At 47.4% G+C, this 19,284-nt stretch overlaps 1 protein-coding gene across 1 annotated transcript in view; it reads right to left on the bottom strand.

The window, feature by feature from the left end:
• Window positions 1-19,284, bottom strand: part of LOC138193890 (disco-interacting protein 2 homolog C-like) — a 41,574-nt gene that overhangs the window by 18,962 nt on the left and 3,328 nt on the right. The window contains 19 exon segments of the mRNA XM_069142185.1: window positions 162-301; window positions 866-980; window positions 2,186-2,305; window positions 2,468-2,561; window positions 2,825-2,889; window positions 3,031-3,133; window positions 4,064-4,173; window positions 4,951-5,074; window positions 6,073-6,183; window positions 6,699-6,790; window positions 7,485-7,682; window positions 8,531-8,650; window positions 9,127-9,273; window positions 9,947-10,069; window positions 10,266-10,562; window positions 12,133-12,258; window positions 12,519-12,585; window positions 12,587-12,624; window positions 13,312-13,383. Of these exon segments, the coding sequence (XP_068998286.1) occupies window positions 162-301; window positions 866-980; window positions 2,186-2,305; window positions 2,468-2,561; window positions 2,825-2,889; window positions 3,031-3,133; window positions 4,064-4,173; window positions 4,951-5,074; window positions 6,073-6,183; window positions 6,699-6,790; window positions 7,485-7,682; window positions 8,531-8,650; window positions 9,127-9,273; window positions 9,947-10,069; window positions 10,266-10,562; window positions 12,133-12,258; window positions 12,519-12,585; window positions 12,587-12,624; window positions 13,312-13,383 (2,262 nt within the window).

Below are 19,284 nucleotides of genomic sequence, written 5' to 3'. Positions count from 1 at the left end.
AGATTCAGCCCTCAGACAGCAGAGCATTAATCCCTGGGACTTCAATTTCGGTCCCCACGGTAACACATGTCCCCACGGGGTTGGTGTGTATTCACTATTTGGTCCACACACACGCACATGCACACACACACACGCACACGCGTGTGCGTGGACAGACGTACCTCCGGGTGCGACGGTGCCGACGTCCTGCACGGTGAGCACCGACAGACGCTCCTCCGTGTCGACCCGGACGACCCCGTAAGTCAGACCCTGCATGGACAGGACGCCTCGACCTGGAGGCTGGCTGCTGTCCTCCACCGGCCTGGACACACACACACACACACACACACACACACACACACACACACACACACACACACACACACACACACACACACACACACACACACACATCAGCATGCTTCTGTGTGTATCTGCACATTGTAAGAACGTATTAAATACAGTACCTGGACGCTGGTGCAGCTTATGTTTACGTTTTCGTGTCCTTTAATGTGCAACTATTTATTTTTATATTGAAACATACTGATGTGTTATTATTAGTTAAAATAAAATCAGCTCCTCCTCTGATGACGGTCTGTGAGCCGAACAGGGAAATAAACAGGACTCGTCTGTGTTCAGTGTGATTTACAGTGTGTACTCTGTGTGGATGTGTTTGCATAGGTGTGTGTGTGTGTGTGTTATTGTGTCTGTGTGTTATTGTGTGTGTGTGTGTGTGTGTGTGAGGGACTGTCTGCGTATTTGTACTCATGTGTGCCTGTTTGCATAATCTGTGTATGTAAAGCAGGGCTGAGATGTTTGTGTGTTTTGTCTGTGTGTGTGTGTGTGTGTGTGTGTGTGTGTGTGTGTGTGTGTGTGTTGTGTGTACCTCCTGATGGCCACCGTCAGGGCCTCGGGGGAGCTGGCGCAGGGACAGATGACGTCGGCCCTCAGCCCTTTGGTCTGAAAGACGTTGAGGAAGGCGTCGCAGGAGGAGATGGACCCTGACAGGCAGAAAACAAGAAGTTCAAACATCCAACAAGCGTTGAATCAGTCCTCCAGGATCCCCGAGTGACATTAAAACACACACTCTGTTTTGTACTGATGGTTTCCGAGTGTTTTTAGCCCAAATAATTGGATCATGGTGTCCTTTTAATGGCGGATTTTCCTTCTTTTGAGGGCAGCTGCTGAACTCAATTCTTTTCCATTTCATTAGTGCAGGTAATCCGTCACCGTCGGCAACCGGCTTTTTTTTAATGTTTTGTCGTTTGAGGTTGTAACATCAGCCTGAACTCTTTCCACTCTGCATCTGTTATTTAAAAAAAAAAAAAAAATACTCTTGGATGTGATTCTTTTTTTTGGGTGGAAGTTGCTGCAGTTCTTTTTTAAATATGGACCTGGTTGATGCTAACTTGGCTCCGCCCACCTGTCGCTCGCAGCTTCGGTCTTTGACGTGGTTACAGTCTGGAAACACCTGATCTCATTAACATTCGCTCGGCCGCTCTGAAGGACCAATCAGAGACCAGAGAGGGAGGTTTTCTAAATGTCTTTCTAACAACGGCGGCGGTGTTGAAGCGAGATGAAACTGAAGCCAGAGTCTGCTGCGGTCACTTTATATTCATGAGGAGACGTATTCTTTTATCTGTTTTTTATCCGTCGTGTACAGGGTCGTTTATTCTGCCGTACAGTTTGTGGAGCTGTTACCGACTCAAGGTCGACATTTTCAAAAATTGAAGCAGGGACAATTTAAAAATCTAGTTGATGCTGCGTTCAAGAGAAAGACTTCAACATTAATAATATTGGAGCCGATTGGTTGAAAGCACTTTTTCATGTTGACGCAACTTCCTGAAATTACTTTATTTTTAAACTCTTTATAAAAAAAAAAGAAAAAAAAGAAAAAGAAAAAAAAAGAAGAGTTAAACAGATAAAAAACAGATTTTTTTTTTTTATCTGCAGCCCGACTTCTCTCCAGTCACGGGACACTTGAAGGCACCACGAGTGACATCACCACCAAATTATGATGCAGTTTTCTCAAGAGTTTGTTAGAAAACCAACACGAGGAAACCGTCTATCGCACCGAAACCTACGTTCCTGCTCTATTCCTGTAAAAGTGACCCAGTTTCCCGACGTCCCCGGAGAGTTCCTCCACGTCCCTGACATTTCTCTATCTGAGATAAACTCCCGTCGGTCGGCGGCTGCGTGAGCTTACAGGGGTTCGATCCGTCGGCCACCAGCAGCATGCGCAGCGAGCTCAGGTTGATGTCCTTCTGGTCTTTGTGGGCCACCAGAGCCCAGTGCATGTCTCTGGACTTCACACACGCCACCTTGGCTGCAGCACACACACACACACACACACACACACACACACACACACACACACACACACACACACACACACACACACACAAAGAGAGACGGAACATTAGCATTTAATCTCTTTGACGGACAGGTGAATGGAGATGATTGACAGGTGGAGAGCGGAGAGGCCGACCTTTGTACTGGCAGACTTTCTGGATCCACGACAGAGGGTTGACCTTCATCAACGAGTAGGGCACGCTGATCACGTGCATCATGTTCATCACGCTCTGCACGGGGAGAAGACGACGTTTAAACACACGCGTGTAAACTCCGCACATGTTCTACATTTCCTGCATGCCCCCCCCCCCCTCCCAAAAAAAAATAAAAAAAATCCTCAACTGTAAAACACCAGACTTCACTTTCAATTCAATAAGAAAAGAGAAATTGATTTGTCGATCCGTCCTTCGGTGTCTCTTTTCCCCTAATGTCAGCTGAACAGGAAGTTAGGATCATGATCTGTGACCTCTGACCTCCGGCAGGCGGGTCTTACCGTGAGGATGCCGTGCCACAGGCCGACGTCCTTCTTGAAGTCCAACACGTTCACTATGGTCTCCGCTGCAGCAGGAGGAGGGACACGGGTTCAATTACTCAGTCATGACCTTCAGACTCAGCAGTGAGTGAGTGTGTGTGTGTGTGTGTGTGTGTGTGTGTGTGTGTGTGTGTGTGTGTGTGTGTGTGTGTGTGTGTGTGTCCTACCCTCTGTGTAGCTGCAGGACTGTGTGAGAGCCTGGCAGTGTGTGAGCAGAGCGATCCTCGTCACCGTGACTCCGAGCACGCTGCCGTCCTTACAGGTTTTATACTGAAGACAACAGATCACATTTATATCAAATAATCGTATTCTGTTCCGTCCCGCCGAAGTTGATTCTGATTTTTGCATCTTTTTCTCAAAACTTGCAACGTACATTTTTTGAGTTTTTCTGTTTTTTTGCAGTAAAATTGTGGGAATTAGATTAAAATTAAAAATCGAGGATAAAGAAATAAAATGCCAAACTGATGAAGAGGAATATATGATGACTTCCTGTAATAATAATCCTGCTGCAAATCACAGAAATATGAGATTAGATTAGATTCATTAACATTAGTTTAGATTAAATTATATTTAATGCATATAAATTTGATTACATTCATTAATATTAGATTAGATGAATTAAAATTAGATTACATTTATTAAGATTAGATTCATTAAAATTATATTAGATTCATTAAAATTATATTAGATTGATTAGGATTATATTAGATTGATTAGGATTATATTAGATTGATTAGGATCATATTAGATTTATTATGATTATATTAGATTGATTAGGATTGTATTACATTTATTAGGATTATATTCGATTGAATAGGATTATATTAGATTGATAAGGATTCTATTAGATTTATTAGGATTATATTCGATTGAATAGGATTATATTAGATTGATTAGGATTCTATTAGATTTATTAGGATTATATTAGATTGAATAGGATTATATTAGATTGGATTTATTAGGATTGGATTACTTAATTTTAAAATTCTTCAGAAATTGCTTAAAGTTTATGAACAAACTGATAAATCTGATGCTGATTTACTTTTGTTTTGATGCACTGCATAAAATAAAGCTGCATACAAACACATAATGCAGCTAAATCTGTTTTTTAATTTTTTTTTTATCAGCATCGCAGTGGTTGCCATGGAGACCAGAGGAAACTCAGCCTGTGTTTTACTGTTAGCTGAACTGTGAGCTCACCTCTATGTAAGCCGTGTCGTTGTTGGCGTCTTTGATGTGAGGGAACCAGTCTCTGGGAGGTTTGGAGAGGTGCTTCGACTCGGTGACGAACCACAGCAGCTTCGGCCAACCTGCAGAGACGGAGAGCAAACAGAGGGTTCGTGATGTCACCCGTCAACAGGAAGTACTCAGGCTGGTTAGACAAATATAACAACTTAACATGTTTTTTCCTTCAACTCCCAAATTATAAATAATAGTTCAGACCCGGAGGTAAACAGTCAAACACTATTTTGTTTTATTCCAGCTTCACGTTGAATGATTTTGTCAACAGGTGCTCGTTTTTCTTTCATGCTTTTAAATTCTTTTTAATTTAATTTGGCTTCATCGATTCATTTTTCAGTCGATTTGGAGATAAAAGGTCAAAACTTGGCATCTACATCTACACGGGGCCAAATCAACGTGAATATGAAGCAGGAGCTTCGACGGTTTATTAAAAGCCGCGGTGAGCAGAAGTCGACCTCCAGAAGGAAAGAGAGGTCAGAGTGGAAAGAGGAAGGTTTTTTAACCTGCTTTTAAAAACTGAAACGTTTGAGACGCTTCAAAGATCTTCTGTCAGCGGCCATGAGCATAAAGCTAAATATTGAAAAGCTGCTCCGCCATGTGTAGAGCCCTGCCTGCTTTATATTCTTTAATCAGAGATGTGTTCAAAAACGTGGAGGAATGACCTCTGAACTTCTGACTGAGCTGCAGCTGTTTAATGAGAATCAGTCATGAGTTAATATATTCGTCTTCAATGACAGCCTCTCTCTCTCTCTCTCTCTCTCTCTCTCATTATGTGCCCCTCCCCCCACCCCCTCCCCCCACCCCCTCCCGCCCCCTCCTCTGTGATGGATGATTCTCACTCTGACCTTTGAACTGTGGGATCTCTCCTGTTGCGCTCTTGGGGAGACCCTTGTGGCAGGCGTCGCTGGTCAGCGCCACGGTAACGCCGCAGCTGCCCAACAGGAATCCGATCTGCTGGCTGCCGGCGTCCTATTGGACGATGGAGAGAGTGGAGAAAAAAACACAACATTTAGTAACACAACACAAAAAACATACATGAAAACATTTGCTGCCCCATCTACAGAAACGTCACGCGTGTGCAGCATGTTTGCTGAACTGCTGCTGCACTGTTCCACCGAGCCAAACTCAGATCTTTTGGAAAATCCCGCAGCACAGATGCAGAATTGGGGGGAGGGGTGGGCGGGTGGGGTTCAGAGGAGGGTGGGTGGGGTTCAGGGGAGGGTGGGTGGGGTTCAGAGGAGGGTGGGTGGGGTTCAGGGGAGGCCGCAGAACGAGCAGCGAAAGGCATTTTTTTTCTGCTGCAGCGAGTAATCACTGCGTAACCATGCCAACGCCGCGCCGGCCTCCGCGCCGCAAAGACGAGCAGCTACGAGGGGGAGACGAAACTAAAACCAACAAACTGACGTGAAATAAGCAGCATTTAGTTCCCCGGCCTTCAGAGGTCTGAGGAGATCAACAGCTGCAGCGGCCCGACTGATGACGGCGTTGTCGTTTTTCCCCGTGATGGCAGCGGGAGCGCTTCGTTTCCTGCGTGTCAGATGTGTTTTTCTGCTCCCGGCTCAGACGGGATTATTTTCTCAGAAGGACTTGTTGCTATCAAACAGCCGAAGACTGAAGATCCATGACGTTTGCTCGGCGAGATGTCCACAAAAGAAAACACAAAACGCGTGGCGAGATGAAACGCAGCGGGGAGTCTGGAGCTCCTGAGAGGTGAAACACCGACGTGGACCCGAGCCGGAGAGGATTAACGTGACGCTGCAGCCTCACGGGGAAACATTAAATTACTTGACCTCCCATAGAGACACTAATCCTGTACAACACGGCTTCGGTGTCAAATCTAAAGCCAGAGGACGAGGATCGGAGCGATGCAGCGAGTGAAGAGGAGATTCAGAGAGAGAGCGTTTGATTTCGCTGTGCAGCGCAGCCAGCTGGCCCGGGTGGGGCTCTTCAACACGGGGGGCGGTTACCTTGCGACTTAGGGGCACCTCGATGGGGACGGGGACCACCTCGGCCAGCAGACAGCCGTAGAAGGCCACCATGAAGGCCACCGGGTCGTTGTTAGGGAACACCAGCGCCACCTGGAGGACAGCGAGAGGACAGAGGACAGAGGACAGAGGACGGGTTCAGAGAGGCTGGAAAAACCTAAAACTTTGTTAAAAACATCGGCCTCATTTTTCAGACCCATAAACTACGTTCACTTTCATATACAGTCTGTGCTGCTTCTACTCTTTGTGCTAAGCTAAGCTAACTCGGCGTTTACAGTGGAATCAATCTCGATTTCTAAACACACTCATTCAGACGAACACAAAACAGAAGAAGAAAACAGCAGAATCGGATTGCAAAGTTACGGATCTCAAAAACACTAATAGACACGTGTTTGATCAGGTTTAATTAATGAATGCTTTTGCACTGATTCTTGGAACCAACAAACTGAAACTGCAGGAGAGAAAACAGAGGAAGACGACAGGCTGAAGAGTGTGTGTGTGTGTGTGTGTGTGTGTGTGTGTGTGTGTGTGTGTGTGTGTGTGTGTGTGTGTGTGTGTGTGTGTGTGTGTGTGTGTGTGCGCGTCGGAGGGGGGAGGGTGTGACTCACCCGATCGCCCGGTCGCACCATGGGCTCCTGCTTGCTGCCCAGTTTGTGGAGGATGTTGTAGGCCAGCTTGATGCTGCGAGACCACAGCTTCCCTGCAGGGAACAGGACACAAGACGAGGGTGTGAGGGAGGGAGAGAGACTGAGTTCACAGGGTGTGAGTGTGTGTGTGTGTGTGTGTGTGTGAGTGTGTGTGAGTGTGTGTGTGTGTGTGTGTGTGTGTCTTGGATTTCTATTTTGAGGACGTTCAGTTGATAAAAGGGAGAAAAAAAAAGAAAAAGTCTGAAGTGACGACAGGAGAGGAAGGATGGATCGTTGGTGGACATGTGCGGAGGAAAGAGGACATCATGTACAAAAAACAAAAAAAAACAAAAGGAAAAAAGGAGGAGTTACATTCCTGCATGAAGATTAGAGATGGAAACCTCGTGTGTGTGATGAATTGCCGACAGACAGCTGGAACCTTGTTTTTTTCTGCGCACCTGTGTTGCATCAACACTTCGTCTGATCGTCCTTAAAAAATACGGCCGCATGTTTTACTGGTGAAGATGTCTTTGAACAAAATGTGTCGCTGTGAAGCCGTTTTTAATTTGAGGCAAAATGAAGTTCTGAAGAATGTCTTCTGGAAAACATCCTTTCGGTATCAACAACAATGAATTACAACATTTCAAATCATACGCTGCCTGACTGATATCAACGTCAGTGATCAGCTTCTGGAGAGTTTCAGTGTTTAAATCAGAGTCGGCTGTTTTCGAGGTTTCTCTGATGAAGTAAACGGTGCGCTCCGGTTACCGTATGTGAGCACGTAGAGCGGCTTCCCGGCCGTGTCCAGGCTGGTGAGGCAGGGCGCTTTGGGGGAGATGGTCCCCCAGCGTTGGAGCGCCGCCTCCAGGGACGGGGGCCAGTTGGTGACCACCCCCAGCGCCTCCCCCCGCACCGGCATCATCTCCGCCCCCTCCGGTCGCGGCTGGTTGGGGTCCGGCTGCTGGACTGGAGGAGGACGAAGAGACGGATGATGTCGTCAGAAAAAAAACAAAAAAAAAACAGCACGTGGAATCATTTAAGGAAAGTGAGGAAGCTGTAATCACACTGAGACGCACTAATTAATGAGCTGCAGCCGTCATTAACACAGATGCACTGAGGGGAACGGGCACAACAGCTGACTGGCTTTTACGTTGAGTTCGGATGAATGAATCCAGAGACGAGCGCAGGTTTAAACCAAACAAGTTCAACTCCGTCTTTTTATGACCACACCGCAGATATTGACAACGCTTCGTAAACCGCCTCCGAAACAAAACAGAAAACTACACAAAATTTGTGTTTTTGAAATCCGAGATTCGTTTCGCGAAGCGATGAAGATAGAAAACCCGCACGGAAGAATGAGCAAACAGCAGTCGGACGTAACGATCCGCTCGTTTCTGTGTTCTTTTAAAGACTCCTACAATTTAAATCCTCTTTAAAAACTGAACTTGGTGCTGATTTTTGTGTTTTGTTTGAACCATCATGCGTTCCCTGTTTTATCGGTTCCACGTGGTCCTCTGAAAAATGAGAGCGAAAGGGTGAAAAGTCAAACTTTTATTAGATTAGATAAGTCAGACTTTTTATTTCCTTCTGCTTTTTAGCCCCATTTTAAATTTGAGAGGCTCAAAAATCTTGTGTAAAACATTTGGGTCGCCGCCAGGCGGCAACCAGCGGTGACGTCACCCGTCGGTTTTACGAACGGCCGTTATGAAGTTCAGATCTTGTCCGTCGCCATCTCTGCTAGTTCGGAGCAGGAAGTGACCATATTTGGACGAGCCGTGTTCATTCTAAAGACAGACCGGAGGACGGTTTCTGACCCTCTAGAAGCTCGTCGAAGTCGTCGACGAAGAACTCCCGTAGCGGAGGTCTGCGCGGCTGCTTCAGCGTGTTCACGAGCTGCTGGATCTTCGCCGACACACGACTGCTGACTGGAACGCCTGCGAAGGGGAGGAAGGAGAGCGGAGGGCTGAGCGGTTAGCAGGACGGTCCTCGTGATCGCATCGATGACAAAGCCCTGCGGAGATCAAGTGCTGAGGTCTGTTTTTGCTGCTCGGGACCAGAAAGACCAAATCTGAGGGCTGCTTTCTAAAATCAGTGAATAACAAACACTCTGCTAAGTGGCTGCAAGAGGACCACAGACTGCTCTCCGTTTCCTAACTGTGACTGTGTGATTGAAAAAGAACAAAGATGCTCTGTCAGCTTTGCTCAGAAAAATAGAGGGTAATAAGAAAAAAAAAAAAAGACCAAAGTCCAATCTGTCCATCCAGGTTCAACAGAAACGCTGTAATTGGCCAGTTCTCTAAGGCGCTGGTCCAATTCCAGCTCACTTCCTGATTAAAGAGTTGCTATTTTTACCCGACTGTCTCCGGTATCTTCACTCTGTGTGTGTTTTCTTTTTTGCGGCGACTCTCACCGTCGCCGGTCTCCATGCGCTCCGCGTTGCCGTACTTCTGCGTGTTCCTGGCGATCGTTCCCATGTTGGCCATGTGGTGGCGCTCGGTGCGGGAGTGGGACGAGTCCGACGAGTACCCGGTCACGTCCGGGGGCGCCGAGTGGTTCTCTGAGGGGAGACAGTGAAGAGGCCGGCGGTGACTCGCGTCTATTAGACACCATTCGATGGTCATTTTGTTCCTCGGTTAACTTTTAGTCGCTTCCCGTCAGACACGGGAGTCGGTGAGGTCCGGCAGAGCTGGACTTCTACTCAAAACTACGCTCTCCTGTGATTCCTGAACGCAGCGCAGCGGCCTTCATCACTGAGTTCCACAGTTTGACCCCAAAATCTGACGTTGTCTTTGATTTTTGGGTCCTCAGGCAGCTCTGCTTTAAAAACCGCCACGGTTCTATAGTGGAAATCACTGCTTGGGCTCAGGAACACTCGGCTGTCAGCGAGCGTTTTTTAACATTTTTCTGTTCCGACACAAAATCTGCTGTTTCTCTGCTCCAGTTTCAGGTTTCCATGGTGACATCACTAATGTTCACGTACCAGCGGTCACGTTAACGTGTGGAACTCGGTGATGATGTTGAACTCTGAACACTTCCTGATGAAGGTCGCTGCTTCCTGTGTTTGTCGCTGCGCTGCGTTCAACAGGAAAACTCTCTGGACTTTTGAATCGACCCTCGAGCTGATGAATAAATGACGATATGTAACGTACAGAATTTTAAACCCCGCTTCTCCAAACATAACTCGGGACTCTGCGACGGGTCAAACCTGTATTTTTGGGGTCGGGACCTACCGTCTGACTCCAGCGGCGGAGGCCACAGCATGTCTGATCCAAACTCGCAGGACCGTCGCAGAGAGCCGCCGTTCTCAGCCACGCTCAGAGCGCCCTTCCTCTTCAGAGACAGGTGGCCGATGCCTGGAGGGACGATACGCAGCTGTGATGCAGTGTGTGTGTGTGTGTGTGTGTGTGTGTGTGTGTGTGTGTGTGTGTGTGTGTGTGTGTGTGTGTGTGACAATGGACTGTGGGAGGAGCCGTGCACGTACATGATGCACGTTCACCGAGATAAATATACCTCCTTTCCCTCCGAGCGGCGCCGGAGGCGGAGCCTTACCGTGGTGCGACTGCGACAGGTGGCTCTGCTGGTGGTGCGACTGGCCCAGGTGTGTGTGCGCCAGGTGTGTGTGCGCCAGGTGTGAGATGTGCGCGTGAGCCAGCGAGTCGGCCAGCCGCCCGGCGTTCCCGCTGCCTCCGCTCTGCGTGGACGAGGACGAGGAGGAGGTGGAGCCAAGGTGGGCGGGGCCGAGCTGGGAGGGGCGGCTCATCCAGTGCTCCATGCCCGACATGTCGTCGCCGGGCCCCGCCTCCTCCTCTGAGCCAGACGACGAGTCTGAGCACAGGGGGGACAGGCCTGGTGAGAGTCAGCAGTCACCGTTATTGGTTAGTAGAAAGGCTTCACGGGACATTAAAGAGACACAAACACATGAGCAGGGTGGGCGGAGCTACTGAAGTCTGAGCTAACGACACAAACAGCTCAATAAGAGTTAAATGAGAAGATCGACACAATTCAGAATGAGGTTCAGAGCTGTGAGCCTGTTAGCTTAGCATAAAGTCCATCTTTAGATTGACTTATAGTAAAAAGCTGTATCCAGTCTTTATGCTAAGCTAAGCTAACTTTCTCCTGACTAACATTCAGACATGAGAGTTGGTATCAATCTTCTTATTTAAAACTCTGAGCAAGAAAGAAAACAAACCTACTTCACAAAATGTCGACATGCTGCTCTGACATGATCAAATCCAGAAGTGTCAGCGGAGATGGAGGTAGCAGAGTTAAAAAGTTTTATAAAGTCAAGTTAAATAGTAGATGTACTGAGTTACATCCGAACACTGGTGTTCGCGTAGCCGGTTTTTGCTGGTGTTGCTATAGTAACGACTCCGCTATATTGACGGGGTATAATTTTGAAGTGAAAAAATAAAACCTAGAAAAGGACCTGATGGCAAAACAGCTCAAAGGTCCGTCAGCCATCACGGTTTTAATCTGAGCCCGGAAATATCAAAACGTATCCGAGCTGACGAGTTTTATTTGATTATTTCAAGTCACAGCGGCTGAAACAACGATTCAGACTTTTCACCGCTGAAGTTTTCTGAGAGGCTGCAGACCGTCAGGAATCAGCTTCAGTCAGCTTCTTCAGGTGGTAATCGCGAGGACACGGAGGCCCTGCCGACATCAGCGCAACCTCAAATCCAACGGTTAAAGTAAACTTTAACTCGGCTCACGGCAGCCGCCGGCGAGATGTCGGGTCCGCTTAAGACTTCTTCCTCAAAAGGTTAGAAAGCAAATTACCGGTGTGCAAACTTATTACAGTTCCTCCATTAAAATTCAATCAGCGTCAAAATTTAGGGCATCAACTCTGATTAGGTCTGATCTAATGAGCTCGTGCCGGAGGTAAAGGTCAGCCGCCGCACCGATCAGAACCGGGAGGTTTAGACAAACAGCCGAGGCCGTTTGTCCGTCGGCGGGTTCGTGTCTCAGAAAACCACCGAGTCTGCAGTTTTTTCTGTCAGAGAAGCGTCTGAGGAAGCAGACGACATAATCCTGTCTGGGCACGAGGCGCCCGCTCGGGGTTCAAGTTTTAAGGCTTAGTCAGCCCGGTTCAGCGGAGATAACCACAGCGTGTGTGTGTGTGTGTGTGTGTGTGTGTGTGTGTGTGTGTGTGTGTGTGTGTGTGTGTGTGTGTGTGTGTGTTTTTTAATCGCACAATCATTTCAAAGTCGCAGAAAAATGATCAAACTGCTGCTAATCTGACAATTTAAATGAAGTTCTATTATCTGAGTCTTAAAGTCTTTAAATCCTGGTCTTAAAGGAGTGATGGGGGGAAGGGTGGAGGGGGGTGGACGAGTGCAGGTGTGTGTGTGTGTGTGTGTGTGTGTGTGTGTGTGTGTGTGTGTGTGTGTGTGTGTGTGTGTGTGTGCGTTGTCACCTGGAGGTGTGTATGCGTCCATGGAGGTCTGGACCACCAGCGAGCGTCGCTTGGAGGGCATCGGCACCGCCACCTTCCGCTCCACGTGCCGCGCCAGCACCGCCTGCACCGCCTCGGTGTGCACGTCTGACACACGGAGACACACGGAGACAGAGACACACGGAGACACATGGAGACACATGGAGACACACGGAGACGTTTCAAAGTTACGCTCTCACGGCAGAAGTTCGACCGTCCAATCAGCTGCTTTTCTCAAAAACTGATGCAATTTGCAAATTTATTTGTCATTCGTTTTGCAGAAAAATGTGTGTGTGTGTGTGTGTGTGTGTGTGTGTGTGTGTGTGTGTGTGTGTGTGTGTGTGTGTGTGTGTAGCTGGGTTCCGTACCGGATCGGTAGCGCTCGTCTCTGGTGCCGGAGGTTCTCCGCCGGTGGAAACGGGCCGCGGACGGAGGGGCCGAGCGGGGCCCGGTGGGACATGGGCCCCTCCATACCTACAGAGGCGAGCAGACGAGCAGGCGGACACACACACACACACACATAAATACACACACACACACACACACACACACACATATATATGCACAAGCGCGTTTGACAAAAGCGGAAGATAGAGCGCCCCCAAAAAAAAAAAAAAAGAGGAAAAAACAAACATGGAGATGATTTGATTCGGCAGAAAAATTCATATTTTTCTGGTTTAATAATAATAAAAAAAGAAAAATAAGAAAGAAAATACAAATAAGGTGAAATAAAATTAGAAAAAATGTGGTCATCGTATCTACTGTGTCGCCTGACCCATTCCTGCTGCAGGCGGTGATGGACGATAGGGAAACCAGATGGCTGTGTGTGTGTGTGTGTGTGTGTGTGTGTGTGTGTGTGTGTGTGTGTGTGTGTGTGTGTGTGTGTGTGTGTGTGTGTGTGTGTGTGTGTGTGTGTGTGTGAGTGTGGAGGCAGCGAGTGGTCAGATTCAGCTACGGAGGCCCAAGCTGAGCTCCAGGGAGTCCTAACCTACATTCACTAACGGCGGAGGAATCGATGGATCATCATCATCATCATCATCATCATCATCGCCGTAACTCGTCGTCAAGCCGCGATCGATAGCGCGAGCAGCGGTGTGCGGAGTGGGGAGGGGGAGGGGGGAGGGGTGTGTTTGGAGGGGGGGTCAGAGGTCGCTAAATTACCTCCAGCGTGTGGAACATATGCCCTGATCAGCTTGGACCTCTTCTTCTCATAACCCTTCTGAGTGATGTCCCCTGTGAACAGATAGAGATACATAGAGAGTGAGAGAGGCGGGGGGCGGCTGGGGGGGACGGCTGGGGGGACGGGGGCGCTGCTGTCGGCTTATTCACAACAGTCATTTATGAAACAGGGTTGTTGTTGTTGTTGTTGTTGTTGTTGTTGCCCAGGTGTTTTTTTTTTTTCTTGGAGGAAAATGTTGGACAATCTGGTCTCACGTCCCCCCGAACCGTCCTCTGTCTCTCCCAGACTTTCAGTGTCCGCGTCTGACGGTTAATTAAAAAAAAGATGAAGATGTCAACATAAATAAAACAACAGAAAAAAGAAAAAAGGATGGAAAATGAAGAAGGTGAAAAGAGGAATACGGTTTCAGCACAGATGGTTCAGTTCAACGTTTGATGAGAATTAGTTTGTTGATCAGCAGAATGTTGTTGTTTGTTTTTTGTTGTTCAGGACGGCTTCCAGCATCGTGTTAAAGGACTCGAGGAGTAAAAACACGACGCGGTGACAGATGTCCAAAACATCAGCCGAGAGCCTCACAGCGACGAGAAGAACATGTTTGTTTGTTTTAAATCCCACCTGAATCCTCCTGAAGCTCACATAGAAAACAGACTTTTCATTTCTAGTAACTGAAACGGCACAAAGCGACAAAACGGTTTCCAAACTGGAACCTTTCAATTTACACGATGACTTTTACATGTCTGTTATTCTCAATAATTCTGGCGGCCAGTTTGGTGCCAAATAATCCTCAAATAATCCTCTACGTGTTCTTCTTCTGCGCTCTCCAGAGAAAATAACTCTTCCTGTGACGCCCATAAAAGGCCGAGCTGACGAAGAGGTGGAAATGACATCATCAGTCTGGACTCGGTGACAGCGGCAGAGACGAGCGGACGGACAGACGGAGGTCAGAGCGGCCCGGCGGTGGATGGAGGAGCTCATTACGATCCCAGAGGGGGGGTCCAACACCACCTGTCAATCACAGCACCCCAGGGCCCTCGCAGCAGGGCTAACGTGTCGAACGCTGTTCAACGCCAGTCTGCTAATTACTGGTTCTGACCTGATCGGCAGACAGACGTTTGAGTCGCCGACAACTGGGAGACAAAAACCAAAAGATGTGAGTCTTAAACTGTCCTCCGGACCAGACACAAACACATCGACACCATCGACAGAGACGAGTCCACTTTCTGCCTCCAAAACCAGCTGCAGCTGCAAACCAGACGAGCAGAAGATTCACCGCCTGCAGAGAAAACCATCTTTTTATTCATCGTCCTGATCAATATATTCCAGGTCAAGTCTCGGCATCACAAATCCAGTTTACACAGTCGTTTTTTTACAGAGCGCACTCTCAGCGATGTCTACACACACACACACACACACACACACACACACACACACACACACACACACACACACACACACACACACACACACACACACACACAGAGAAAGGAGGAACTGCTGCAGTGTTCGACTGAGACTGAATGAAACGTGTCTGAAAGACAGGAAGAGAAGAAGGAGAGGCACACCAGTGTTTTCATAAACCACAGATCGATATAGATAGATAATAGATCGATCGATCAATCTTATCTATTATCTATCTATATCGATCGATAGATCGATATAGATAGATAATAGATAAGATTGATTTAAAACAGAGTCTGAAAGAAAAGAGTCTGCGTTTCACAATCTGACCGTGGAGAACGGCCAGAACATCTGGGTCCAATCTGCTCATCTGTGTGTGTGTGTGTGTGTGTGTGTGTGTGTGTGTGTGTGTGTGTGTGTGTGTGTGTGTGTGTGTGTGTTAGGTCTGAATGAGGTCTTTTTCTCAGATCAACCGCAGTGAATCAACATTCCTGCTTCTCTCACACACACACACACACACACACACACACACACACACACACACACACACACACACACACACACACACACACACACACACACACACACACACACACACACACACACACACACCGGTCCACGGGGAGACGCCATCTTCCACTTGCAGCGCAGCAGAGCAGGGAGGGAGTTGCCTAGCAACGGTTCTCCTGGAGAGAGGGCCTGAGACAGCCATCTTGGATTTGGAGCGTCAGATGTGAGAAGTGGGCTAATGATACCTGCCAGGGCGAGTGCATATGTTTGTGTGTGTGTGTGTGTGTGTGTGTGTGTGTGTGTGTGTGTGTGTGTGTGTGTGTGTGTGTGTGTGTGTGTGTGTCAGCAGCCTGTATTGGGCAGCCTCATTACTCCTCCCTCCCTCTCGGCGCTGCTCCTTGACACTCGCCTGTTGTAACGGCACACGTCTGAGAGACGATCGATGGCGGCCGGACTTTTTTTCTCCGCCCGCTGAGATTGTTCAGCCGAGAGGTCCGAGCTCTCAGCGCCTCCCCGGAGAACTCCCCGAAAACTAATTTGGTCGCGTCCACCGCGGACCGGCGACGTCGTTCCTGCTGCTTCTCATTTTCTGCTCAGCTTCGTCCTGAAAATAACCAGAATTTAAAGCCGATCTGATCGGTTGTATGTTTCCTATTAAAAACATCATCTGGCTTTAAAAACGCTGCTCTCATATAATCAACTGTTTCAGCGCCAGCTTTTGTCCAACCGACAAAAAAACCCAATAAATATTCACCACTGAGGATCTGACTGTTGATGTTTGGATGTTTTGTTGTCCCGAATCAAACGTCTCCATTAGTTCATCGTTAGAAGCGACGGTCCAGAACGAGCTCGGGCCGACAGAACCGACAGAAGGCAGAAACTAAAGAGCCTCAGATCCTCCAGAACCAGACCAACCTCCTATCTGAGTCATATCATGGAGTTATTCCACCGACATTTCTGACGACCAGATTTCGCCTCCACCTGCCCAGTTTGGTGTTTAGTACTTTCCTACATTTCCCAGAATGACCTCTTACTCAGACCCCGATCTGTCTCGATGCCGCTTTGCATTCTGGGTCCACTTCCTGCTGCTGTCGTAACTCTCTTACATCCAGACGTGTTGACTGATTCTGATATTAAAGGTCCCACAAAGTACAAATTCAGATTTCCATTTCTTTTGTGACCAGCTGCTATAAAACACCAAGAAAGCGAAAGTGATGAAAAGCGTCGACACGACGCCGGATGAGAAGTACAACACGGTTTGTTTCTGAATAAATTCAGTTTTATCTCTCCGACACACCGTTTGTGTCTTCGTCTCTTTTTTCCCTGAAACATCCGGCTCGTTTGATCTCTCCTTCTTTCTTATCGCATCATCATAAACAGACAGTCCACCCACAAAGCCACCATGGTAACCAAATCTACCTCCAGCTGGCACACACACACACACACACACACACACACACACACACACACACACACACACACACACAGGACTGTAGTATGCGTCATGCTTCGGGGACCTTGGGCTGTCAAACTCACATGCAGGGACCCGTGTGGTCCACCGAGCGTCCTCTGGCTCTACAACTCATGTGTCCACACACACACACACACACACACACACACACACACACACACACACACACACACACACACACACACACACACACACACACACACTTGCAGCAGCAGCCATGTGTCACGTCCACGTCGGCGGACCAGAAAACGGGGGCGTCCCGTCGGAGCCGGAGGTTCAGATGCCACCGGAGGAAGATACAGAACAACGAAGTCCAAAGATAGAAGCTGGAAAATATCCACGTTCAGGGAGATTCATATTTCTGACAAAAAAACATTTTAATAATTCATAAACAAATTGTGGGATCTGCAAAACCGGTGGATGCTAATTCATCATTAAATCAATCAAAGCTGATGAAGGCACCTAAGAGCTGCTTCTTTACCCCCATAAAGCACATTTTTAACGCTGGAAAGATGCCACTGAACGCCTCACGCGCAGGCTTCTGGGAGACACTACAATTTACAGATGTCCCTAAATGTATCACACGCAGGCTATCAGTCGACGCCATATTTTACAGGAAGTAAAAGCAATAGTTTTTTTTGAGTGTCTTCTGAAATGAGTTAAAGCAGGAAAACTTATTTTGAAGGATTTTTTTGTTTGTCGACATGTTGGACGACATGTTTCATAAGAGCTTTTTCCAGCTGAGCTCATGTCGACTCTCCGCCCCCGTGAGACGTTATTAAACATGCCGGTGCTTTAATATCTTGTAAAACGTGATGGCTGTGTGTGTGTGTGTGAGTGTGTGTGTGTTGACGTGACATTGATTTTCAGTCAGTGTGAATGCTTGTGATCCGAGTCGTCGTCGGTGAGCAGTCGCATCACACGGCGCCGCCCACGGTACCGGCCTCCGGTCCCGTGGTGCTGGCGCTGAGGCTCTGCGGGACGACGGACGGAGACGCATGTCATTTTCAAACAGGCTGCACAACAAGATGACTGACAGCCGCTCTGTTCTGATAACACACCGACGCACCGCTCAGCGAGCTGTCACCGCCGGTCCGATTTTAAACCCGGAAACCGCCCACCTCCTTTCAAAACCTCGGTGCTCGTCTGGTACTGACTCAAACGTGTTGGTGGCAAACACTAAAAGAGAGGTACAGTTTTCTTTTTAACCTCAAATTTGAGTATTATATTTTCCTGTGTGACTGCTCGTATTCGAAGAACTTCTTTTTTTTTTTTTTTGTCAATAGATTGTGTTGAGTAAGAAAACTAAATCTTCAGAGTATCAGAGAATGAAACAATTAAACAGAAAAAGACAGAAATCAAAGTGAAAGCAGCAGATCCCTGCCAGATGTTACTGCTGGTGAGTTGTCTTTGTTTGGAGAGTTTATGAGTTTTGAGACTTACGTCATCACCAAAACTCACAAACTGGCACGACTGTTTTCCAGCAGACCTGCAACTCATGACTATTTTTTAAATATCATAAAACCCAGATGAAAGTCTTTGGATTTATCATTTGGGCTGAGTATCGTTCAAAACTTCTAAATCCTGGATGATATTTGATAAAAATCCATGTGATGTTTTTCTGGGTGGTGAAAAGGTTCAATAACACTTGTGTGTAAAAGTGTTGAAGCTGGAGATTTTTGTACAAGTCAGATTTTAATTTGAGTTTTTTCCGCAGTTGACGAATCAACTTTGACATCTCGAGCTTCATTTTCCAGACGGAAATCTTTCCGTCTCGCAGCATTTTAAAGCTTAAATTATGTTGAAATGTAAAGAAAAAATGCCCTCTTAACTCCATTAATATAAACCTACAGAACAGCAGAGCGACAAAAACAGATAAAATAGGGAACGGTTGCCGTTATCGTGCCTGAACGCACCGCCACAGATAAAACAGCTCATTTACCATCTCTTCTCTTTCACCGTGAATTCTTCACCTGAACTGAAGCTTCAGCAGCTTCATCCATTAAGTCTGATCGACCTGAACACACAACACAGTGCAAACAGTCATCGCTTATTCATGAACAACCCGAGTCAAGAGGGGGTTTTTTTTGTGGTTTTTTTTGCTGTGTGAGGCACTGCAGCTCCAAATAAAATTAAAAAAAAAAAAAAAAACACACACAAAAAAACAACAGGCTGATCCGACCTGAAACGCACCGCTCCGGGCCGCAGATGCACACACACACACACACACACACACACACACACACACACACACACACACACACACACACACGGTGACAATTGATTTTCTAAAAACCCTCAAATCTGCAGGACTTAAAGAGGCGAACACCAGAATCACCGATGAAGAGAAAAAAAACTCTGATACGACGTGAAATATTTAGCAAGAGGAGAAAGTGTGCTGTCAGTTTCACACCTGAGCAGCGCCGAGCTCATTAAATATGCAGGTGTGTGGACGTTCCCTCATTTTAAATCACTTCCCTCTTTGTGTCTCTCACCGGTTTCATTTTCTAACACCGTCCGGTGATCCCACAACAACTCGGGTGCATTTTATTTACTGTCAAAAAACAACAACAGT

This window comes from Embiotoca jacksoni, unplaced genomic scaffold (assembly GCF_022577435.1).
Source record: "Embiotoca jacksoni isolate LCO1_2020_lvr unplaced genomic scaffold, fEmbJac1.0.p SCAF_98, whole genome shotgun sequence".
Classification (NCBI taxonomy): domain Eukaryota; kingdom Metazoa; phylum Chordata; class Actinopteri; family Embiotocidae; genus Embiotoca; species Embiotoca jacksoni.
Note: the sequence above shows the minus strand (reverse complement) of the source record. Positions and strands in the feature narration are given on the sequence as shown.